General features: G+C 40.4%; 1 protein-coding gene across 5 annotated transcripts in view; it reads right to left on the bottom strand.

The window, feature by feature from the left end:
• The window catches only part of CELF2 (CUGBP, Elav-like family member 2), an 89387-nt gene extending 72039 nt beyond the window's left edge, over positions 1-17348 (bottom strand). For 4 of the 5 annotated variants that reach the window (XR_551827.1, XR_551828.1, XM_008590500.1 and 1 more), the window contains exons 1-3: positions 17298-17346; positions 8444-8578; positions 178-257 (exon numbers count right to left, since the gene is read on the bottom strand). Coding sequence is in view for 3 of the 5 variants with exons in the window: in XM_008590500.1 (XP_008588722.1) it covers positions 178-257; positions 8444-8578; positions 17298-17346 (264 nt within the window). In the remaining 2 variants the exon portion in view is untranslated. Of the gene's footprint in view, positions 1-177; positions 258-8443; positions 8579-17297 lie in introns of all 5 variants that reach the window. The other variant, XM_008590501.1, reaches the window with a different exon arrangement.
• Positions 17349-26562: the final 9214 nt, after the last annotated feature.

The raw sequence follows: 26562 nt of genomic DNA, 5'->3' as shown, positions 1-26562 counted from the left end.
AAAAATGCAAAGAGAGAGAGAAAGAGAGAGAGAGAATGAATATGAATGAATGGAAAGTGAGATGGTAAAAGTTTAAATCTGTGATTGTCATGTGAACAATCCACACAGGAGAGAATTGCTTTACCATTCCCCATCATTTGCACAAAGAAAACAAAGAAAGGGCAGATGATACAGTACCTCCATGGTCTGAGACTGATGCATGGCTTTGATTGCATTCTGTGCCATTGCCCTTGTAGAAAATGTGACAAACGCACAGCCTGTGGGAAACAAGGGGACAGGGAGCAGGAAAGACAAAAAACAACAAGACAAAAGGGTTGGACGCTTGTTAAACCAACACAGTCTACGAGAACTGCCACAAGACGACACTGTTCTCAGTAGTACATAAAAATAAACAACTTCTCTCTTTGGTTTTATCTATTTTGCTTTTTATTCACAGTGCTGACTTGCTAATCTGACCAAAGCAGAAAGATTTATTTATTACTTTATTTTTTAAATAAAAACGAGGGGAGGAAGTTGGGTACTTTTTTTAGCCACAGAGTTTGAAATTAGCAAGATCTAGTTTGCATTTTCTAAAATAAAAGTTGTTATTTTCCATTTTCTCTTTGGCTAATGATCTTTACTGAGGGCATCCACATATCAGGACCTTGTATTTCAAATTTTATCCTTGATTTTTAAGGAGCACATAAGAAAATCCTCACACCAAGGGCAAATTAGCAAATAAATCTCAAGAGCTCAAAATGTCAGCAAATAAATATATCTAATTACTTCTGGGTAGTTAAAAATATACATGTTTAAATATAAGTTGATGCTATTCAAATGCAAACAAATATACCAAATCCATTAAACTACTTAGTAATTATTAATTATTAACAAAACAAGTGCTCTATTACTCTGAGAATATTCAACAGTGCATATAAAGTAAAATTTAAAAATTTGCGTTGGATTTTTTATTTGTATAAAAATCTTCATGACTTCTACAAGCTGTGACTTTCTGAAATGTATCAGAGATTCGACCTAAAGTCTTCCATACACAAAACAATGTACATTTCTCTGAATATCTACTGTGAGACCTGTTAAATTTTCCATGTCTATTTTTTCTCATGCTATGACTAGAATCTATAGTGCCTGGTCCTGCTCCTTGTATCAGCATTGGCCACCATGCAGGTCACTGCTCCAACTACATGGCTCATTGCCCTTTTCACTAATAAAAACACTGCCTTTTAAAATTTACATTTTGTTCATCAGGCACCCTTGGGCTTCTTAGAGAAAAAGACTGTGAAATTAATGCAGATTCGGGCTGATTTTATAATAATACCATAACACACTAAAAGCTTAGCTAAAGCAGTGCAGACTTATTTCACTTATGATCTCTAATGACTTTAAAAGTGCATTGATTTTCAGCTTCTTTAGCCGTGCACAGTTTGAACTTAGGTATCAGAGAATAATTTAGTGTTCCACTCAATTTCCTCAAACATTATTATTATTACTACTTAAAAGATTTCCAAATGAAGCAGATCCAAACACTGAGAGGCTCAAGTCTATTGTCATTTCAGTGAAAGCATGAAAGCAGAATTCTGGCATCAATAATATGAAATTGTTGCCCCTGTGGCCAATAAGCAAAATAGAACATTCTACATTCAAACAACCAGCAGATTGTTTGGTTTATGTAAATCAATTTATGAGCCATAAAATATATCTTCTTTTTCACTCTGCATGTGTACCTGGTGAGATTATCAAGGCAAGGCTGTTGTAGCACCTTTTAATCAAATAGCAATAAGAGAAAGCAATGTCTGCCCATTACCCCAAAGCACAACAACATCCAGTCATGGAAATAAGTCAATGCATTTTTTTTTTTTTTTGCACCATGCTTTAATTTTTAATACACAAAAAACTCTCAGTACATGGGAAATTCATCTCACATTCACCTCCGGTTAAGCTGGCCTTAAGAAGCCTGAATGAAATGTAGCTTGCTATGAATGCTGTGTAGCAGCTGATGAAGCTTACTATCTAAACAGCCTGCTTTGTACCTAGACTGACTGCAGCTTTTGTCATCAATAAAAGAAAGTTGGTGGCCTTCTATAAGGCATCTAGAGGATGTGTGTAATAGAGTGTGAGGTAAATGACAGTACCTCCACTGGCTTCCATATTGATGCTGAGCTCTAAAATTTACCATCCGTTTCAAAGTAACTTCTCTTTAGAAACATCATGATCATCACCAACATTATTAATAGAGAAAGTAATACCAAGAGATATTTATTTTCCCACCTCTTATCTTGTTACTACAATGGAGGAAAAAGCAAATCATCTAATGGATATATTTGAAGCACGCAAAGCCTGAACTAATTCTGCTTTGAATAGTCAAAGAGATTGTTATATTCACTTCATTTGCTATTGTTTACGAACATGTGCCAAACTGACAGTTTCCAAACGGAGGTTAAGAATGCATAAAAAACATGTAAAATGTCAACAAGAATCAAAAAGGCACAATTTATGCATTACCACAATTTCATACAAGCAGAACTTTTGTAAGTAACTTAGTGAGAAAAGATACAGCAATTAACAGGTCTCAGAAGAAAAGTAGTAGCAAGAGAACAATAAAATTATCTCTCTATAAACCCGATCCATTGCCCCTTCCTCTACGAAAACTGCAATTAAAAACTTGACTGATGTTTCTAATTATACAATCTTTACCCCATCCAAAAAAAATGATCTGACAAATCTGATGACTTCTTTAACCTTTTTATTCTATTGGTAGTGGTGCAGTAAGAGAGAAGTGTCTCCTTAGGGGCTTCTGTCAAGTTCTGTACTGTATGCTGTGTTCAATTACTTAAGAGAAAAAAATTACTGTGTCTTTTATAAAGTGAGAGTGCATGTTGAAAAATTTCATTCTCTATGCTACTCTGGATGAAGTTAAGCAACTTCAGAACCAAATGTTTCTTGGAATGGTAGCTTGTTTACCTTTGTAATTTCTCTAAAACAGGAAGTCATGGTAGTCCTATAGATAGATTTTAATTTTCTTTTCAACATCATTGAAAACATACTGGTAGCTTTGGGATTAGGCCTCCAATGTGTGGCTTTTTACCAACACAGGATCACAAAAGTTCCTACCATTAAGGCTGGCTGATGCTTTTTCTCACAAGCCAACTAGAAAGCTTTCCACTGGACAGAAATAACTTGGGTTGTAATTGCCCCCCTCTTGTACTAAAAACGAACTGCTGGATGCAGTGGAGTTCATTGGGTCTTGATAGGACAACGGCTCTGGTCTTGTAGGGTCAGCCCTTAACAAGTCTAGACTGTAGAATGTGCTGTCTCGGCAATCAGTTCTCTGGCTACTGACCAAAATGCTGGAGAAACTAGACTGGGGAAAAAAAGAACAAGTAACAAAGTAATGAAGCTGTTTTTCTTTCTTTTGTGGTGGGGGAGGGGGTTTAACTAAGATAAGCATGTATATTATTGTCTAAAAACTTCCAAATAAATAACAGCAAAAAGAAAATCTCTTTGTAAGTGTGGCCAACCTGTAATTTACCTTGCAGTTATTGTCTCCACTTTCAGAATGTCAGAGATTGCTAATAAAAATGAAAGGAGTTGAATTCCTCTTATTTTGGTGAGGTTGCCTTCTTGCTGCTAAAACAGATAAATGATTGACTGGGGAAAGGTTTCTCAAAGTAATTTCCTCCTACAGACAGGATCTAAGGAAAGCACGTTGCCCTGTCACAGAGAAGACTTTGGAACACATCTATTACACTTGTCATTTCAATTGAAAGGATATCTTAACTCAGGTGTTCTACCTTTTCTCTCAGCTGCATGAGAATTTTGAGAGAACTGGATGAATTCTTGCTCCGCACCAAAAAAAAAGTACAGGCATTTTTAAAAGCACGAAGCATGAACAATGCCAGGGCCTCTTGCTTTTCTGCTACTTCTTTGAAAGAGGTACAGCAGCCTGCTACACTTCAACTGAAGGAAGCATAATTTAAAATAATTGTGCAGCATCAAGGAGATTTCAACCTATGGAAACTTATTTATAAATTCCTAGTCAGCCGAACAAAGATCTTAATGCAGCCATTTTTCCTTGCTATATCTTTTAGCAGTAGTGGGATTTATTAAACATATACACCAGCATAATATCGGGACGTAAAAATTAAATGCACCATCCCCAATGTTGGGTTAGTTTATTTAAATTGGCATGGAGACATCATTCATTTAGTAGGTTGCAGACTAGGACCTACTTAATAGCTGGTAAAATCTCATCACTGAGATAAGACTGGAAGATAGTGTTCAGACCAACATGGCAAAATGCTGTCAATAATGCAGGGGACATGTGACAGAAGTTTCCACATGTCTGCATGTTTAGGTACTGTGTAGGCAGGGATAAAATGTGATAACTGAGTCCTCTCCATGTACGTGTTTTAATAGTGAAAAGCTCTCTCCTAATATCCTGATCAGATATAACAAAAACAAATGAGGATTTAATGGCCCAATCCAGTCTGTGCTCTCCAACATCCCCGAAAATATTGCCAATTCATTTGTCAAGAGTTTTGGCAGGGGAATGTTGAAACACCATAAACACAGCTGGAATATTCTTAAACAAGCAGAAAGTTACCTTAAATGGCAGTAAAAAGTTGACTACAGCCTGTGGGAAAGAAAAATGAAATAAACTCCTTCATTGTCTCCAAGTTACAGATATTCAACTGCCATGGTGCAGAAAACTCTGTAGATTGTACCTAAAAATCTCATTCTGACTGTGGGGTTATGGATAAGGGAGAACGTGTATTTTGGGAAATCCACGTGCTAAGGGGATCCTGTCGAATAAACACATTTGGCTTAGAAACCTCAAGCTTTGCTTTGTAGAGCAAATATCTCATGTGAATTGCCATGTATGGGCTTGTGGCATCCTGCTCGTTTTCTCAATGAAGAAGGCTCGTACAGCAGGCCTCGAGAAGTTGAGCTGCCATCGCAGAATGACCAGAGTATCAGGAAGTTGCCTGAAAGCATCTCAAACCATGTTTTCCATATTAGAAAAGATGGCAGAATAGGTTACTGCCCCCATAGGGGGAAATGCATACTTAGATGTGGGCACACTGCCTAAAGCAGGCAAAAGTCCTAATACTTGTTGAGTAGCTTCGTGTGCTTGGCAGGTCCTATGTACTTTCCATGTAGATAGTCATGACAATTTCCTGAGGGGGTCTGTCCTGGAACATGGGCTGGTGCTGGCGAGTCATGATATTTTTTTAAAGGCAGCGATTCTAACAGAAAGTACAGCAATGATTGATGGGGACAGCTGTGGGCACTGGCAGCTCAGCACTGTGACGCAGTGAGGGTACTGAGTCAATAAGCCTGGAGAAACCTCAGTGTAATACCTACCAGGGAGGACCTGGAACTACTGATGTGGTGAGAAGAAATGACATTAGAAAGCTGGGAGGGAGCCAGCTAGACTAATGGGCTCCTATGTCTTCTTTTAGTTGAACGGGACAAAAAGAGAGAAAGAAAAGTGAACCACTCAACTGCACCTCTCTCTCATTCTCAAATGGTGTGACTGAAAAACTTTTATTAGTTTATACCCTGGTTCTGTACTTCTCAGAGAAGCCAAACTTTCATTTGCTTATTTATTTTTTTAAACAGCTGAGCCAGCAATAGACATTGAGAACAGAAATGCTGAGTGCCCTTTATGTGCAGTGCCACTAATGGGAGACACTTATTAATATTTGATTGAAAACTGCAATTCTTTAATGAAAGCAAAATAGTAGCATGAAAAGAATTGTTCTTTTAACAAATACGCTGATTTGGGAGCAGGCCCCTGTAGCCAGGAGTCCCTGGGTCCTGCTAATTGAAAAACGTACTACTGTCTGTCTTTATATTTCAGAACAAATGGTTATAAATGAATATTTTCTTTTTTGCAGTAGGGAATTCTCATCAGTTCACCAGAAATTATTCTTTTTTTAAAAAAGTGAGGGAGGGGAGGAGGAGTCTCCTCCTTACATTGAATCAGCATTTGCATAAAATATTGATGAGAGGGCTCCAAAAAGTTGTTTCAGAAACAGGCTGCTTCTGGTGTCAAGTGCTGGCTAATCAACCAAATGGCAGATTAAATTAGCTAAGTTCTCTTGTTAAGTACAGTGTGTCCTGCTCTTTCCCATGAAAGTTTTGGCTGCTTTAAAATCTTATCTGCAGAAATAACTAATGTATGCCAAGGAGCTCTTAATGCTTCAGGCAGCAATGCGATTCATTCCTGTCCCCACTGGACAGATGGAGAAAGTAAGACAGAGTGTCATTTCATAAATCGGTCAATCCAAGCAGAGGGAGAGCAGAAATCAAGCAAGCATTCGTACTTCACATTCAAGGCCTCTCTGCTAATCCATACATGTGCCACAGCAGTAATTAATGATTGCCCATGAGATAAGCAGCACAGATATTTTTACTGCTGTCATTTGTAAATGGGGAAACTGAGGGATAGAAAAATGAATTGACTAAGGTCACATTTCAAGTCAGTACAAGTTCTGGGACTGGAACTTGGGGTCATTGACCTTTAAGCCATTATAAATTTCACTATGATTACTTTACAGGCCTTCCTTTCATCCCTTCTCCAAGCTATATAACCTTGGGGAATGAGAAATGCAACGGTTACACTGAAGTGTGACTGAGAACAACAAAGGAGAGAATAGAGATTCTCATTACTAAACTGGAAACACAAAAGGGATGACAAAAATATTACCATGCTTTCCTACGTATTTTATTCTTCATTTAGCCACACTGCTTTTCCCATGGTGTCCCCTCTCCTGGTTTGTCTGCCTAAGTGGGCATATATATTATGACAGCAGCAGACTCAGATGACCTGGAGTAACTAGAAACTCTTATGTTTGAACTTGCTAGGATGGCTCTCCTAGTATCCCCCCGCTGGTGAGGATTGTACAGGAGCCAGAGGTTGTGCAGTCCCTCAGAACAACAGACTTCTGGTTGACACTGAGGATGGTACAGGCGATAAGCTACAGATGAGCCTCAGGCACTGGATCCGCTGCTTGGGGATCACACTTAATACCATGACTTGCTCAGCTTTTAGAGAATCACATCTTTTAAGTAAGTGTTACATAACAAGAATTTCAGAACTGTTAGAGAATGCAAAAACTGTGATTTCCATGCTGTTCTCCTTTTTCATTTTCTTTTTTCCTTCAAATCACCTTTAGAAGAAAATACAGGAATCAAAAAGTTGGAGCTGTTCCACCCCCTCCTAGTCTTCCTCTAGACTACCTCCATTTGGGGGCTCAGAAGGTGGATGTAGGTGGAACTTTTGTTCTCTGGGCCTTAAATTCTAGCAGCTGACATCATGAAGTTTTATGTCTAAAAATCAAAAAAAACCAAATGTTCTTCCTCACATGGTACTGAAATTAGGTAAAACTAGTGAGAAGGGTAAAAATTAGTGCCTTGATACTTACGGCCCAATCTTTTCTTTCAGCCTATGATTTGGGGTATAAGTGGTGGCCAAAAGCCAGAGACTGAGAATGAAACTAAGGTTTCTAATTAGCCCTATGGAAATGCAGTGGTAACTACACTGGTCACAGAATGAAGACTTCTTTATGTTGTAAAAATATGGATTTCTTACAAGAACTGAAAAATATGTTTTACACATATGGACTTCCATTTTGGACTGACTTAGGAAACTGCAGTCAGACAACTGTTAACACTCAGTGTCAACCTTTATGAGTGGTTTAAGAAAGGAGGTATGCAGCATCGTCAAAAGGGGAGGCAAACATGGAAAGAGAACAGTTATTTCCAACTATTTTGTACAGCTGCTTACGAAAATAAAGGTTTTCATTGAGGCTCTGAACTACAGCTTTTGCTTATATCCTAGTGTCAATAAAGAGCCTACAATCTTCTTCAGGATGAAGTCACTTTTCTGTCACTGAAAAGACTTCCTGGGCTTAGGAGTCCAGGAGTTTTGCTCCTTGAAACAAAACTCTTAATACCCCGAGAACAGGCCCAGCTGCTGAACCCTTATCTGCTCTGCACTTCTCGAACATCGACACTTTTTTCCTGGTTTGTTTCACTGTCAAGACCATATCTTTAACATTTCTTTCAGGCATAGGCAGAGAGCCAGAAGACTAAGATGAAAACAATAAATATCCTTGCTCATCCTCTGCTCTCCCCCTCACCCTCCAAAAATCTTCTTCTACTTGAGATTAAAAAGGAAGGTGTAGCAGCAGGGCAGCCTATCAACTCCCACCTGACAGTAATAACCTGAACTAATATGTTGGCACCAAGACCTTCCCAACTTGAGAAATAAAAGGTGATCATTTCAGCTATGGTGAAAAGTTCAGGTTGTATAACTTTATCACACGGGACGTATTACAGGGTGACCTCTTGCTATACGCAGTGCCTACATCTGCCTTGACTGCGACACAGAGGTCCAATTAGCACTTAAGGAAAGAGACTTCATAGACAGCACACTCACCTCGACTGAGACCATCAGGTCCCCGGAGAATCCGGCATTCTTCTATCTGGCCAAATGGAGAAAACATCACCCTGATATCATTCTCATTACATTTCTTCGAAACCATTCCTATGAACAATTTTCTGTCTTCCACAGCTAGAAGATAAAAATAATGAATAAGCAAAGGCCATTTCATCTTTTTTCTTGTAATCAATGCTTCATTACCACATCAAACTGGGCCCCAGCCATGTGAGACTGAGCCAAACTCTCTGGACTTGCAGTCCTCTATCCTCCTCCTCCACATGCCCATCTCCCCACTCTCTCCCACCTTGCCCTTCCTAAACATTTTATCTCTTGTGTACTTGTTCTTGCTAATAGAACATCTTAATAGGACATGGAACACTGTTGTTAGGTCCTTTCTCCCCACTTGAAAACAGTAATGTGTTTATTAAAATTTTAAAGTACTTCTATAACTGCTAAACAGTACCATTCAACAGAGATATTTTTGGATACAGATTTTTAATTTAGTTTTTTTGTAGATGTTATTTTAACTTGAGTGACAGGGAAAAAGGAAGGTCAGAAGAGGAAAAACAACAGGAGCAGATGTAGTGAAATAGTAAATGAAACTTTAAACGAAGCACTCACAGGAAGAAAAAATCTTTCTCCCCTTATTTCCAATAGCTTCGCCACCCCCTCCCCCCGCCCTCAACAGATCTAGACAAGCATAAGAGCTCAGAGAGATTACCATTTTCTGGAAAGCTAGGAAAGTACCTCCTTCCCATGGCATTGTCCATGCAGCTCTAACCGGGTTCTGCCCTTGGTTCTAACCAGCTGGATTAGTTACAGTTAAGGAGGAAGCCAATTCTAACGAAGAGAACGGGGCTGCTGCTGCTACTAGGGAGTCACCACAGGTGGTCCCACGTGGTGACACCCTTGACAAAAGGACAATAGGAGGGAGCAGTACTATTCTAACCACTTGGAGGCAGGACACTTGGTGAACAGAAATGCATTTCGGGTATTGTGATAATGAAATGCAATTCTGAACCCAACAAGAGGGTGGGAAATAAGACAAGTTTTTATCTCAGATGACCCGGGAGATTTTCCTCAAAATCTCCATGCCTGTGCTCAGGGTACGTGACCTACATGTAGCCTGTAAGGCAAGGTTAGAACTGATTTCAGGACAGTGGAGCCTTTTTTAGAAGAGTGCTTTTTTTTTAGGATGTCATAGACGCCCAGGGGGAGAAGTCCTGCTTATTTTCCATTGTTTCATTTAAATCTATTTCTTAACGTTAAAAAAAAAAAAAGCTGCTTAGGGGAAAGGCTCTGACATAAGTCACTTGTGCACTTGTGTAGAAGCCTTTGTTTTGAATCTGTATTATAATCTGTCATTACTATTTAATTGGCTTTAATTTCTGTGTCTTTTATTCCTTCCCTGGACAGAAAGTGTCTCATTTTCACTTAACCAACAAGCATTTACTCCAGACTTACTGAGGCCAGTTGCTTCTGGAACCTTAAAATATGTGTTCTGTGCCCTTAAGGAGCTGGGGTAGGTCTGTTCATGAAGCAGGGATGTTGGATGGGTGGTGACTCTGAAACAGTGCTGTCCAGTGCCTGTGCTATTCCGTGCAGTAGCAAAAGCCAAGTGTAGTTACTGAACACTTCAAAGGGGCTAGCATGACTGAGGAACCAATTTTTAAACGTAACTTAATTTTAATTAAAACTTCAGTTTAAAAAGCCACATGTGACAACTGTATGGCTCTGTGTAGCTCTGAAGGGCCTAAATGAGACAGCTGGAATATTCCTTGTCATAGAACCCCAGAATGGAAGTAAGAGACTTGAAAGATGTTTTGTCTGTCTCTAAAAGAGACCCTGAGGCCAGACAGGTGGAAGGGACTCACCTAGGGTCAGTCAGCAAACAGTGTTCCTTTCTCTTCCCAGCCCAGTGTTCCTCTAAAAGAGACCCTGAGGCCAGACAGGTGGAAGGGACTCACCTAGGGTCAGTCAGCAAACACGTGGTCTAACCTCGACCATATCCTGGTATCCTCTTCCCAGCCCAGTGTTCTTTTCACTCTGCTGTTTTTCCTCCAAATTCAGAGGAGGCAGATGAGGCTTAAAGGGGAGAGCAATGGCCGTGATTAGGAGTCCTAGGTTCTAGTTCCAGTGCTGCCATTAATCTGATGTGTTCCCTTGGAGACTTAGTTGACCTCGGAGGACCTCAGTTTTATCATCGATAAAATAAGATTTAAACTCTATTCTTTTTCCTTTCTCTCTTTCCTAAGCAGGAGAGAATGTGGCCTAGCTACAAACTTCGGCTGACTGAAGTGCATAGGGGTGGGGGAACGTTGGAGCGGTGTGCAGAATCCCTTCCACTGGCCTCTCTTTCCAACTTGTGACAGCTCCTTGAACAACTAAGAAAAACTCCAGGGATATAAGGAACACAGGCTTGAAACCACAATTCCACAATAACTTGTAAACCATGAATTGTGCTCCAAAGTGTTTGAGAAAGGCTTGACGGAAGATGTGGAATCTAAGCTGGACTTTAAGAAGCACGGCAGGGTGTGGATAGATTGGCAGCGGGATGGAGGAACAACTTATTAACTAGGCAAGGTACAGAGTCGGTAATAAGTAAGGACTGCATCCGGGGTAGATGGAGAAAAGCAGCCTGACTTTAGGACAACATGTACTGTCTTCTGCTTCATCTGTGGAGAAGGGGCTCAATGTATAAGGAAAGTGATAGACAGTCAAAGGTCACTGCTTATGATGTGACTTAAAGCAGACATGGGCAACAGGCCTCATGGGCTATGATTCCTAGAAGGGAGGCTGCTGAGACCTGACTTCCTTATGCAGATGAAAGATTTTCATTTAAGTTATCTTCCCTCCCTGTGCAGTAAGTATCAGTGATCTGCTGTGAGGTGGAGACAGCCTAATAAATCAAGGGTAGTGCTGGCCTGACAACTAAGCTTGAGAAACATCACATACCCTGGGCAAGGAACTCTCTTTACGCCAAAGCCTTTGTGGTCTCCAATGTCAAGACAACCACAGGCTCCGCATGATGCATGGACTCCTTCATGTGCTAAGGACTCTGGCCTGGCAGGCCTTATGAGGATTGGCATTTTCTTGAATGGGGAGGGGCAAGGGATGGACTTGAAGGAAATGGGGCAGAGTAGGGAGGGGAAAACTTCCAGTTTGCAGTTCTTAACTCCTTCTTCCATCTCATCTCTAGGACTTCCACCCCCAGGGAACTATGGCTGGCATCTTTATAATGGTTAAAAAAGAGAAAAATCCTGTTGTAGTACTTTTTACTCCAAAGAATATGGTTTTAGTTCTTTTAAACAAAAGCAAATGAAAAATTCCCACTTGGTCCTTGGTTGGTGTGGTAAACCTATAATTATAGTATTTTACTAAAACAATTTGCAGGTTTTGAGCTTCAGGGTGATGCTAGAGTAAATTCAATATGCAGCTCCTGAGTAAGGTAAAAAAATTATTTTTCCTAAGATGAATATTAAAAAAATGGAAACCACTTATTAAGAAGTACTGACTTCCTAGCCATCACTAAGGGTAAACTCAACTGGAAAGTGAGGATGAAGATAGCTCTCGCTTTTTAAAATAACAAGTATTAGCTAAGAAAAAAATGGAAAACTACATCATCCATCTGCTATTCAAAATGCTGATTTCCTTTTTTGTGTGTGTGGGCTTGCGTGCGCATGTGTGCGTAAAGGAAGCTGGACATTATAGGAATCGTTTACTAGCCAAAGTGGTTTTAACACTTGGGCCATGTTTGCTTTAATGGCAAAAAGGGGATGGCTAAACATATACAGCTTTTCTCTCCCTTGAGTTTTCCTAATTTTCCAGTGAAAACTTATTCATAAAATTTATTCATAGGATTCCCATTCTAAGGATACCTAACAGTTTTGTAAACATTCTTAAAAAACATAATTATCTTGAATTCACTTAACTTTTTCATATACAGCTTTTCTCTCCCTTGAGTTTTCCTAATTTTCCAGTGAAAACTTATTCATAAAATTTGTTCATAGGATTCCCATTCTAAGGATACCTAACAGTTTTGTAAACATTCTTAAAAAACATAATTATCTTGAATTCACTTAACTTTTTCACCAATTTTTGCTGACTTTCTTGAGGATTCATAGGCAATAAGTATGTCACTTATTTTTCAATCTGTCATAAGCATGTTAACTGCTTAAATGACCCTATGACATTCACAGTATTCTGCTCAGTATTTTAAGAGAATTAAAAAAGAGAATTAAAAGGTAAGATCCCTGTCCTCTACGAGAAAGGCCATTTTTCTCTAGAATAGCCAATGAATGGAATGAATATAGGAAAATACTTTTTATATGTGAAGATGGGGCCCCTCTATAAATAATAACGATAACAAAACTGAAAGGGGTTCCACACCAGAGGCCAAAGTTCTCCTCACATAGTATAATGAGAAAGAGTTAATACTTTAAGGGGTGACTTTTTTAAGTTAGGGGAATAGAAACTTCATTTTTAAAAAATCCCTAATTGTAAGTCTGTGCTAACACCCTAGTGTACAATCTGTCAAAGTCACACCTGGATTTGGGACTGCCTGAATTAATTAACAACTTTTCAATGTGTTAGTGCTAACATATGGCATTTAATTACTGCCTCCAAATCTGTGAGTCCTCCACTTTGAATTTCAAAATTATTTCATCTTCCAGTAAATCAGAAAGTGACTAGGTGGAAACACCCTATGATTCCTATTTTTAATGGAGGCTTTGAAGGTCTTCATCGTCCCCTGGCAATATTTAGTTACCCTGACTCTTGCGAGCTCTGAACTTGATGCGTGGACATTGGAGATTTGGGAGGCCTTGAGAAAGGGCTTAAATGGCATTTCTGGATTCTAGTCTTTAAGGACCCCCAACAAGTTGTGAGGTTGGAGGGTTAAAGCAAGATGGATTTATGCTCTGTCTACAGAGTAAAATCAATCCTCTTCACAATGAGAAGCATGACATATAGTGAATACTGGCTTAAGCCACTGAGACCCAAGCACAGAACCAAAGGCAGCCTCTGTGCTTTTCTTATCACTCACTGCTAGACTAACTTCAGCAAGTGCTTTTAATTTTCAATCTTGCACAGCTGGTACATTTTTCAGCGTAGCAATAGAGGATTAAAAGCTTGATGGTATATAAAAAGAAAGATAGCAACTATATTTGCACTAGTTTATTTAGGGTACCCTAAATCCATACCTCCTCAAATGCCCTTTCTGTATCAAAACTCAATTTTCTGCAATGGAAAAATAACAAAAATGTTGGATTCTGTTGAAAGTTGGTATGTATTGTTTACCCATAGTATTTTTTTTTTTTTCTTTTGGACACCTGGTACAGCAGAGCAATGGAAAAATAACAAAAATGTTGGATTCTGTTGAAAGTTGGTATGTATTGTTTACCCATAATATATATTTTTTTTCTTTTGGACACCTGGTACAGCAGAAGCACATGGGCAGGAAATAAAATGTTGAGTTGCTTAAGTGTGCTAGAGGCTGCAGCTGAAATCAGAGTCAAATGAAAGGGCAGGCTATAGGTAGCCAAAGAGATTTAGGAAGCTTGTTCAGTAAAATCCAAAATGCAGGACTGATCTAAGAGCAATCTAACATTTCTGGGCTCACCACAGAGGTTTCCTTTGTCAGAATCCTTACATGGATGAAGGCTTCAAAGGGTGATTGCTTTTCTGAAACTCATTTGTCCATCACTAATTAATCTGTGATTAGTAGCCATTTCTTGCTCAGCAAATACGAAGTTTTAGAAATCTGAACCCAGTGAAAATGAAGACAGTAACTGTCTAACTGTGATGAGTCCTTTGTGCTATCCATAAATGTCAGCAAACTCAATAAAAGTGCAATTAGGGCTCATTATACTTCTTTCACAACGATAGGAGCTATTTAGAGCATCTGAACCAAAGAAATCTTTGTGCTCTTCAAGCTTTTGAAACTATGCTTACCTGTCAAAAAAGCCATGTGAAATCAGAAAAGGCTTGCAGCTTTTACCACCTACTTTAGAAAATTATACATTTCTTTTGATTCCTCAGTTAGGTCCAAAGAGAACCTTTAAACCTGTTCATATCTATGCAAGGTGAGGTTCCATTTGAGCCTCCATAAAGAAGAGCCCTTTAAAGCAGCTTTCAGTCCATTTACACTTTTCAACTTTTCTTACTGGAAATTCAGAAAATGAAGGTCAATCTACCAAGCAAAGAGTGAACTGGTCCAACTAGAAAGATTGGGAGTTTCAATTCGTATGTAAAGATCCATGCTTTGGTATGAATAGCCCAAGCCTGGACATGCCAGCCTCTGTCACCCAGAATGCACTGAAATAGCTAACTCAATTAGAAGAATTAGGCTGTTAACTTAGCATAACTTATCATACTGGATATTTACTGTGTGCCAGGTATTATGCTAATCTCTTTACAGATGTTAACTTATGTAATCCTCACACAATACCATAAGGCAGGTGTTACAAAAAAGCTGCAACAACACTACTGTAGCCCCTCTTACAGCTGAGGATGTTGAGGCTGAGTGAGGTTAAGTAACTTGCCCAGGGACACAAATAACAAGTGCAGAGTCAGGAATCAAACCCAGACTTCTCAAAATAGTTCTTAACTGCTACTCCATGCTGTTTCCTGAAAAATGGCACTTTGAGGTACTAGTAACAACAGTTCCCAATCACTGGCTTTTTAGATCATACAAAACTGCATGTGTGCATGACACTTCTATTCTGTTGCTGTCATTGTAGACCCAAAGCAAATGTTGTCCCCAGTGTCCAGAGGAGATACTGGACAGCAAGAGCAACAAATCACTCGAGAATTCCTGGCAGCTTGCCTATGAAAAGCATTCTCTAGGTCAGTGTGTATACCTGCACAGTAGAAAATGCAAAAGAAGAAATCCTTTCATTTTTCAACTATTGGGGTATCCCAGGTCAAATGTCTTCAATTCAGTTCTCCATTTGTCATGTTTTTATAACTACAACCTAAGGTTTAGTAATAAGACAAATCCTTTTCACAGACTTTCATCCTGTGGCCCTTGTCCTGACATAGTTTAGAGAATTATGGGGCAAAGGACAGGGAGCATCTCTTAGTGGCAAGAAGGTCTGAGATGACCTGCACTGACAGGATTCATCCCAGAAATACAAGATTCCCCTCTCCATTCTCCTACTGAGGAATAAAACAGACTGCAAGCATGCACCCCAGGAACTCAAGGAATGAGCATGGGTAAAACGGCCTTCCACATAGTTAGACATGTTCCATGAAGAGCTCTAAAGAGCCAGGAGACAATGTCTGGGTGACAGTAATCAACATTTTATGGAAGTGCTCTATCATTTACAAGACTGTTACAAACACCTTATTTGAGTCTTGGAGGAAAAAAAGCCAATCTATGTGAGGCAGTTACTATTATTCCTACTTGACGAATGAGGAGATTCAAGTTCTGTGTTTAAGTGACTACTAGATACTACTAGATGGAATACAAGTTCCATGAGTTTAGAGACACAATTTTTCATATTCTTTTCTTCTTTTTCAAATTCATTGCTGCAGCCCCAGCCCAGAGCAACATGCCTGGCACACAGTAAGTGACCAACGAGTAACTGCTGAATAAAGGAGGGGGTGAGTGAGTTGGTCATGATCTCAAAGCAGCAGCAGATTTTAGAACTTCTGACGCTAAATGACATGTTTGTGATAAAGCAGTATAGGAAAAAGGGAATTAACTCTAAGAAAACTACATGGCTGAGGAGAAGACAGTGGGTAAAGCACCAAAGTCTACTCCCAAAGAGGGGAAAGCTTTGATAAACCAAGTGCTAGCAGCCCTGCGCTACTACGACTTAGAATTTTCTTCAAAACTTTCTGGTCTTTGGAGAAGCCAGAAAATGGGATGCACTACAATTAGCAAAAAATACCTTGTGGAGAGATTTGGAGCCCAATCATAATTTACATTCGTAGATATGTAGATCTCTAAGTGTGTGGCTTCTGCCCTGATTACTAATTAATGAGGTGCAAAACTGCCTGTTGGAAGGAAACAGTGCTGATTATGCCAGTCTTGTGGGACAGAGAAGTTCTGTGGTCTATGAAGGTAGATAATTCTTTTAATGTATATTTCAGTAAATTAAAAGAACAAAAGAGGGACCCAAGTTTTGTAGAAATGGAAGCAAAAACTTAAGAGAGAAATGTGTTCATCACCCTCTCGTGTCTTGGGACAGGCAAATCACAATTATTTCATGGACCTCATCACGTGCATATTTTTGCACCAAAAGTATGATTATTTAATCAGCAGACTGAATTCTGAATGAATTCTGATGCAAATGCATTGGTACAATTAAGAAAGAGTGCAATAAGACAGCTTCCAAGTCGAAGAGAAACAAATGGAAGAAGAAAAAAAAAAGATAGCCTAATTCTCAATGGGCAACTCCTCTCCTGCTCACATCCTCTGCCCACCCATCAGGTGTCTCTGTTGCTCTACTGGAGGAGATAAATAATGGCCAAATGCCACAGGGTCACTATACAGGGCAGGCCCCAAACAGAGGGACGTGGAAAACTATTCCTTGTCCCATCAGGTGTCTCTGTTGCTCTACTGGAGGAGATAAATAATGGCCAAATGCCACAGGGTCTATACAGGGCAGGCCCCAAACAGAGGGACGTGGAAAACTATTCCTTGTAACACTTTCACAGATCTTTATAGCAGAGACCAATGAGGCAAGAGAGTGCAGTGTGCATTCCTCCAGACAGGCCACCGCAGTGGATGGTTCCTGGAGCATGGCCTCTCAGAGAGAAAAAGCAGCTGGGCTGGCTCCTCCCTCCCCCATCTGACTTTTTAAAGCAGCAGACATTATTAATAAGACAGTCGGTTACCACCTACCGTTGGACTTTTCACTATCTGCAGGTTTCATCTGAATGGGATGATGCATCTAAAAATACAAAAGTGAGAAAGTAAAGGCAGATTGAACAACTGTAAAAATAGTCTCAGAAATCTGAAACAATTTGAGTACTGATCCTGCTATAAGGGCACATAAGTAAAACCAAGACTTCTCCCAGGTAAAATGAACTACTTTAAAAAGCAAGACTGTGCTTTACGTTCCAGAATTCAACCCTTTTAAGTCATAGGGCACTGTAACAGTATTTAAAAGCCTGGGCTTTGGAGTTAGACTTGAGTTTTAAACCTGGTTCTGCCATTCAGTATAGTTTCTCGCTCTATATTTAGGTAATTGTGGTTTTGCCATTCCTTATAGCTACATGATCTTGGCCAGGCGTCTTAACTCTTCTGAGCTTCAGACTCCTCACCTGTGAGATGGAGATAACACCTGCATAGTATGGCTGTGAGAATTAAATGAGAAAACACACAAAGTGACTCATAAGCAGAGCCTAGGATATGCTGGAAAAAAAATTAGCTATTGTTATTGTACTATTACAAATTTAAATGCAGATTATCTTTGCTTCTCTTCTGCCCATTCTGTATGTTTGCTACATGGATTCTTCTTACATCCCATAGTTATGAGTAATATGAAGATCTAGCATTTGATGGACTCAGGTGCCAGCATATAATTTTTATTAAATGCTAATAAAAGTATATTATATCAATGTGAAGGCACTGAAATAATGGAAGGAAGGACGAAAGGAAAGAAGGAAGGAGAGAAACACAGACCTTATAATGATCACATTCAGTCCATGTGCAGGAGTACAAAATTTTGCAACAAAGTGGGGCCAGGGGCCAAGGTCCTGAATCATGGCAGACCTAGAAGCTCAATGGCTCTTTATACAATGCTGATGACACCACTGTGCATGATCCACAGAGTTTACTCCAAGCACAGAATGCTACTACCATTTCCAATTAAAATAAATTCCTCAAACTACTTTCAAAGGTCTTCTTGCTTCATATTTCATCATACCCCAAGGAACACAGAAGCCACAGGGTGAACAGAATCACTGGCTATGCAAATGCTTTTATTATAATGGGTCCCGTCTCTCTGAACCTTTAATTTCCCCAGTGGACTTCCATCACTTGCAAGCCACAGCTCTGGGTTTTATCTAATTTAAATAAAAGGGGAATGGTGCTTGGCTCTAGCACTTATATAATGAGAAATTATTAGCAGGAAGTCAGGACCATGTACACCGAATATCTTCCAGGTCCTTTAAAACCCAAGAGGAAGAGGAAAGAGGGAGGACCATCAAGGGACAAGAGGCTAAATAGTTCAGAGCTGCTTCATTTTTCCTAAAAGGCAAGAGGCTCTTATGCACAGAACATAGGATTTGAGATGTTGGGTCTACTAGTTTTCCCACTTCATTCATTAATATATTCAATTTGAGGAGGAGAAATAGTTCAGAGCTGCTTCATTTTTCCTAAAAGGCAAGAGGCTCTTATGCACAGAACATAGTATTTGAGATGTTGGGTCTACTAGTTTTCCCACTTCATTCATTAATATATTCAATTTGAGGAGGATAAACAAGAATGGAATGTTTAGGGGTAAACATATGCATCTTTTCAGAAAAGACTGGAATATATACCTTAAAAAGGAGGCAGAAGTAAACCATGGAAACCCCTGATTTGGACTGAGGAATGTGACCTATCTCCCATAGCAATGGAGAAAAGGATAAAAAAAATGTTTGGGGAAGATGGACAGTCTTTGAGTATGCTATCCTTCCAGCATGCATCTGTCTCCTTGCTCAGCAAACATGGAAGGAATAGATACTGTATGCCGGGTTCTAGGCTAGGGCTGGCCACAAAGGCTTAGGGAAGAAGTTCCTCCCCTTCACCCACTCACTGGGCAGTGAGGGAGACACTGCTGCAAACAGCCACCCAGCAACATGGCAAGTGTTAGGGGAGAGGCAAGACAAAGCGTGTGGAAGTCCAGGGGCATAGGCACTTAATTCTGCCTGGTGAGGAAAGTGAAGGCTTCCTTGCAGAGATGATATCTGGTTCAAGTCCTTGGACTTGACAGCAGGGGAAGAGGGGGTGGCAGGTGAAAGCCATGGGACAGAGAGATCCCATGTAAAGATACAGTGGTGAGAAAGCACAGTTCCTTCTCATAAGGAGTTCAAAATGTGAGCAGGGAAGGCCACAAGAAGGGATCAGTATCCAGGTCGTGGAGAGTCTTGAGAGCTAAGGAATTGAAATTCTGTCTAAAAGTCCACGGTCAAGTATGGAAGATTTAAGTAGCAAAGGCAACAACTGAATTTGTATTCTAGAAAAGTCACTTTTGGCTACAGCGTGGAGGACAGAGTATAAAAGAGAGACATAGGAGGCAGGAAGGACAGATAAGAGGCCACTGCAAACAGTCTAGGTGACACTGATGCAGCTGGTCATAGGGAGAATTCCAGGCCTGGATAATCAGTTGGATTGTGGGATCATTGCCCAAATGGGGAAAACACGAGAAAGTAGTTTTGGGGGAGGCAGACAAGCTAAATTTGATGTGACTGTGGGATGTAGAGAGGAGCTGGGAATGTAGCGGTCAGGCCCAAGAGAAGGGCCAGGGCTACAGAGACTGTTCTCAGAGGAGGTAGTGGAGGCCATGGGCAGGGACGAAGCCATCAGGGAGGGAATGTAGAGGGAAAAGAGCCAAGGACAGAAACACGGAGAACAACAGGAAAGAAGAATCTGAGGAGGACAGAGAAAAGGGCAATTAGAGGAGTGGGAGAAGCAGGAGTAACTGGTCCCACAGGAGCCACGAGAGGAGAGTTTCAAGAATAAGGGTGTGTGCTCAGAACAAGTGCTGCTAGAGGCAAATGAAAAGGCCAAAGTATCTTTTTGGGTTTGGCAATAAAAAATTCTTCAGAGCATTGATCAAAAGCAGTTTCTGTGGAGCGGTAGGGGCCAGAATGCCAGATTTTAGGTAGTGGAGGAGTAATGGGGAGGACAACAGTGGGTATGATAAATGAAGACTCCTAATTCGGGAAGATTAGCAGGGGCGGGGCAGGTTGGGGGTTGGAAGACACGGAGTTCAGTGGAGGATGGGAGTGGAGAATGGGAGGTGGCATCTTCCTTGTGGGACAGAAAAGACTTGTACAGGTTAATATGCTGAAAAGAGTCAGACGAGATTCACAGCTTAAAGAGAGAGGAGGGAGGAGGGAAAGGAAGAGCACCTACATCAGCACAGGACACAGAAGTGAAAGGAATGCTGCTCTCACCCTCACACAGCTTACGGCCCAGCAGGGTGGGTGATATGCAAATACATAAAAATGGTGACAAACGTGAGAAGAAAAGCACAACTAGAGTGCTACAAGCTCTCAGATCCATCTATGAAGTGCATGGAAGACTAAAAAAGGAAATCACGGAGTGGTAAAGACAGGATTACTCTACTCTAAAGCTGTAAAGGGTCCTGGAAATCATATAATCCAACAGTCTCAGTTTATAGGTATGAAGGGAATAAGCGACTTTACTAAGGACACACAGCTGGTTAACGACAGAGGTGAGATCAGAAATCTAATCTCCCTACTTTAAATCCGGTGATGACTCTCCTATATCACACTGCTTCTCCATAAAATGTCCAGCACAGGATTTGGACACATGAGCCTTCGGTTCAGAACTGCAGGCTTTACTCACTGAAGGAGCCAGAGAAACAATCACTTGAAGGCGCCTGCAATCTCTCTTTAGGTGAAAGTAATCTACCCTTCCTAGAAAATTCCATGACACTTTATCCCTGCAGTTTTATGACTAGTATTGCACTAAGCCTTGACTCTTGGTTTTCTTGCAGCTGCTGAGAGAATTAGCTCAGTTTCTAACCTAAGACTACCCAGAAGGCTCAGGAAAGTAGTGGTAGTAAGAAAGCAGCCACTGCCACTATGGACTTGAACTTTGGGTCTTTCCTAGCCCTGGAGGAGAGAAATCAACTTCACAGAGATCTGGATTGTCAGACCATGGTGAATTCTGAAGGGGTGGTCACCCTACTTCAGGTATGTTCTAAGGACAATTTAGATAATGTTAAGTACAGCACTGTGACCTTCTTGGAGAAAGGTGTTCAATCAGTACTGTACTAAGACTGGCTCATTATCATGAACAGTTCATTTGAGTTACAAATTTCTGATCACATACAGGATGCAAATGTCAAGGAAGACAAAAAAATAGTTTGGAGGAGTCATTCTCATAATGTTGTTTCACTTCCTCAAAATCTCATGACGAAGAACTTTGGAAGATTTCTTGAACAGAGTAGGGAAGTTACCGTAAAAGAGTGGGCATTCTACTTTAAAGTTCTGAGTTATAACAAAGGGAATCTTTCTCTGTAACAGAAATGGTTTCAAAGATTTGACCCAGTGTGACTCTAGGACTACTCATTCATTCACTTGTTTCTGCTTTTACTAGTCACAGTGTTAGATGCTGGCAACAGAAGGACGAGAAAGAGTTCTCATTATGATGGAGCTTATATGGTAGAAGCAGAGACAGATACATCAGTCATTTCCCACACTATGATATAGACATGCAGTGTGGGAACTCAGAAGAGAGATACTCAACACAGACTAAGGAAGGACAAACTGGAGAAGGTGTCTAAGATAAAGCAATGTTTGAGTTCCTTCTTGAAGGAATCCTAATGCTAACCAGAAGGTGCCTGAAGGACATTTCAGGGAGGAGGACAACATATTTGAAGGCACAAAGGAAGAGAAAATAGGCCGTATCATTATTAAAGAATGATGGTATGACATTCTAACCAATAGAGGAAGCAATAGAAGTTGTTAAAGATCATTCACCAATAACAAAATACCTAAAGCACAACAAGACTAAAAATGAAGAATATATTCATAGATCAGGGAATTTCAGGTAAGTCGAAAACAAGGCAAGTTGACTCAATCCTGAATTAAAACTGCGCAGGACCATGACTCGCAGCCAGAGGTCATGCCCTCAGCACCTTTCTCGTGCACTAAAAAGGAAATCAGCGGGATCTGAACTACTGCTTCTCGACACTGCTTCCAATACGACCAGGAAACCTGGCCGCATCTGCTGCCAGAGTGAGATGAGGCTGGAGGACGGATCTTCATGCTGTGCTCTGCATTTGGATGTCTTAGGAGACAGCAGCAGACCAGGAAAGGCCCTGAGAATGTGGCAGCCACTATTCAAACCTCCCTCAAGTTTCCCAGTTACAAGGAAATCTCAGGGTCAGGGTGGAGGCTGGTTCCCCAGGGGATATGTCCTTCCTTTATCTAAGGCAAGTGAGCACATGATCTTCAAGAACTTTTGCAAGGAGTCTCCTAAGAGACGTGTGCTAATTAAATTGGCTCTGCACCTCCATAACCATGCAGAATTGTCTGTGTCTGAAAAAATACTCAGTGGTCGGTGCTGTCATGATCTGTCTACACTGTTTGATGAGCCCAGAAATTTTATAAACACTAGCCTCTGACATTCAAAGGGTGGTGTTCCTGAGTCACAATGAAACACAAGGAGTCTGTTACTTGTGTTCAATTCAGCTGTACTTCTGGGCAAACTTATAAAACAACAGGAGATCTACAGTTTTCTCATAGCAGGCTGTCTGGAGTGATCTTGCACTAGGGGAATGGCAGGACCCATAGTTTCAGAAATAGATCTTGTTCATAGGAGTAAATGTGACTTAACGTATTTCTTCAAGTTTACATTTCTATGAAGAATACTAAATCCATTTCTTTGAAGATTTCTTTGCACATGAATTTTTATTTTATTGCAGAACACTTTACCTAACGTTACAAATTAAGGTACTGGTTAACTTCTTGGTCTCTATTTAGCCCTATTTGTTTAAAGACAAGTAAAATGTTCTTTGCACATGAATTTTTATTTTATTGCAGAACACTTTACCTAACGTTACAAATTAAGGTGCTGGTTAACTTCTTGGTCTCTATTTAGCCCTATTTGTTTAAAGACAAGTAAAATGTAATAAAAAGGGAAATTTTTAGAGTGCCTTCCCTCACTCCCAGGGGGGGAGGGAGACTGGAGCTAAGCGTGTTCCTTGGAAATCAGCTGTTTATATCTGTTCCATCTGTGTATTCAGTATTGGCATCACATGCGCAGTCAAGGCGGAGGCACTCTGAGAAGAGCACGGTTACTGCAGTGCACTGAGGTACAGTTTCTTCGGGGTCTGATAAGGCTTTCAGTGAGTTGAAACTTCTTGAGGGTAAGGCCTTGCTTTCTACCCCTTTCTACCCCTAAACTAAGCTCATGCACCCAAGACAACATGCAGCTGCCCTTCCTGCACAGGTACTAGCTGCTGCCCCTGGCCTCCACTCTCGCTGCCCTGGGAGGAAGCTGTTTGCTGGTGTTGGAGCACCTGAGCCTTGCAGCATGAAGCCTCTGCCTCCATCCCAACTCCTCGTGGGCAAGTGGCACTTGGTCCTTTCTCCTCTCCTCCCTCCATAGACATACAAGGCCTCAGAACTGAGTTGTCCACCCCTGGTCTTCAGAATGGCTAACCACTGATTGGACCTGATGCTACCCACTTCTGAATGTGTTGACTTTGATCGGTCACAGAAGAGCCCAGCTGTGCCTCATGGAAATTAAAATGAGGATACAACTTTGCAGCAAAGCCATTACTTAAAGCCTCTGGGATAACCATGTGTATGGAGAGCTGCATACAACTGGCAACAGCTGTCATGCCTGGGCCACAATGACAGAGAGGAGGCTGGCCACGGAGCACCAGCGGCCAGCCACTGCCCTCTCTAGCATTCCTACTGTGGACCAAGTCCAGCATGCTTTCTCCAAATCTCTCTGCCTCAGTCCTGGGGTGCACAGAGGGAAGGTTCTGAGTTAACACAGGGCTAGTCTGGAAGACAAAGTCCTGGGGGAAGGACAGGGATGGGAGGAAGGTGGCATGGCTGGTTTCCACACACAGAAGAACTCGTGTTGAAACTTATTTAACCCCAGCCATCGCCATTTGATGAGTTAACTACCTTTAACACAAGATTCAATAAAACATGCCATTTTTAACCTGAAATGGGTTTTACAGAGTCACTGTTATGCATCTCATTATTACACCAATCCTGACCCCTTGAGAGAGCTGCCGTGCTGGCACATATTATAAGCTTACTGCCCATAAAATATTTAAAAGTGGAGAAAGAGGGGAGGGAAAGCAGTGAATTCACAAAAGAGTTATGTGCAAATGAGAAAATGAAAGCATCCCAGCCTGTAAAGACAAACTGGTATTTTCCTTCATTCCAGGACAACAGAAAGAATGATTCATGCAGAATACTTTGTATCATGCTTCTATGGTAACCATGAAATACCAAAAGCACCTATACTTTCTGAATTTTTCTCAAGAAAATTTATAAATGGTAAAAATAAGTTTCATAACTTATTTGCTACCATCTGCAGGCACATCATCCCCTAAAATAAAAGACTGTGTGTACTGTCAAGGGACGTTCTATTATAGTAAGGTACCCCCGAAGGTGTATAGTTTTGCCTATCTCTTTAGGTAAGTAATTTTCCCATTTTAGTCACTGTTAAGTGAAGGAAATTCAAACAGTTTGTGGAAAAATAGAATTAAAAAATAATATGAATCTTTCCATTAACTTTTTGAAGTACCTGCATATTATGCTCTGCATAACAGACTGGGGAGAAACACAGGTAGATTTAGGAATGTCATCAAAGAACAAGAACCTTTGAATTTTCTTTTTTCTTAATGGTAACAGTATAATAAAACTTGCTAAGGTATCTTTAATAGAATCACACCTCTGCAAGAATATAGATGATAAAAATAATTAGATCAGTCAAAACCAGGAACATTGCAACAAAGCCACATTTGGAGCTCATTAGTGAACCTGGTTATACCTGGTTAGTGAAATGAAGGATTTAGACAATTTTCATGAAAACTAAGGAAAGCTTCCTTTCACCCTCAATTTTCTAGACATTGTTTTAGACTGTTTATATGTTAACTAACTTAATCACCACAACAGCCCTATGAGACTGGCACTTATGAGGAACCAAGGGAGAGAGTGATTAAATAACTTGGCCAAGTCATATGGCAAGTAAGCAGTAGACAAGAATTCAGATCCAGAACTGTCTAGGGCTGGGGCACAAGCCCAAAGCCTCTACTCCATACCACCTCTAGCATTTATCCATATGGTTGTGCTGCGAGTGAGTGTGAGGTTTCTAAGAACCTATAAGTCTACCATAATTTTCCTCTTCCACACTAGAGATAAAGACTACCTTAAGTCTATAGGTTTCTTCCCAACCTAAACTCATATATTATTAATTTTTATTTATTTTTTTTTGGAGGCTGGCCAGTACAGGGATCCAAACCCCTGATCTTGGTGTTACCAACAGCATGCTCCAACCAACCGAGCTAACCAGCCAGTCCCATTTTAACATTTTATTTTATTTTTATTTTTGTCTTTTTTTTTTTTTACTGACCGGTAACGGGATCGCAACCCTCAGTGTTGCGCCTGCACCATGCTCAGCCAGTGAGCGGGAACCGGTCTCCACATGGGATCCGAACCCTCGGCGGAAGCGCCGCTCCCAAGCGGCGCACTCTCCAGTGCGCCACCGGGCCGGCCCTTATTTTATTTTTTAAAAACTCATATACTAATGTGTGTAGCACACATGTGTATACGTATATGAGTATGTGTGTGTGTGTGTGTAGTTCACACACACATAAAATTTTTAAAATTAGCCCTAGAACAAAATTTTTATTTGGGTTTTCTTCATGAAAAAGGCAGGAAAGAAACTTAAAAGCTGGCGATGAATAAAAAGGTGTGTGTGTGTAGTTCACACACACATAAAATTTTTAAAATTAGCCCTAGAACAAAATTTTTGTTTGGGTTTTCTTCATGAAAAAGGCAGGAAAGAAACTTAAAAGCTGGCGATGAATAAAAAGAAAAAAAAAATCATGGCTTTATAGTCATATCAGGAAAGTATAGCTCCAGCCAACAATATGCCGTTGAGTTAAGAAGAAACATGCTGTAACACAGAGGTTCAGTGTTAGCTCAAGCCCTGCAATCCCTTCATGCCCTTCTCAATAAGACTCACAAAATGGAATTAGACTCTCAGGTTTCTTTTACGGGCCAACCCATCTGAAATTTTCTGTGTTGATGTGAAGCAAATTGATGATAAGCAAGATTTGCTATCAGTTATTTGGTAAGAGGACAGTAATGGTTTTTATTCACTGACATTAATTGATCCTACATTTTGTGGTTTATTCACAAACCAACAGTGCAAAAAAGGACATTGGAATCTATAA

The sequence above is a fragment of the Galeopterus variegatus genome, unplaced genomic scaffold, assembly GCF_000696425.1.
Source record: "Galeopterus variegatus unplaced genomic scaffold, G_variegatus-3.0.2 Scaffold6163, whole genome shotgun sequence".
NCBI lineage: Eukaryota > Metazoa > Chordata > Mammalia > Dermoptera > Cynocephalidae > Galeopterus > Galeopterus variegatus.
Note: the sequence above shows the minus strand (reverse complement) of the source record. Positions and strands in the feature narration are given on the sequence as shown.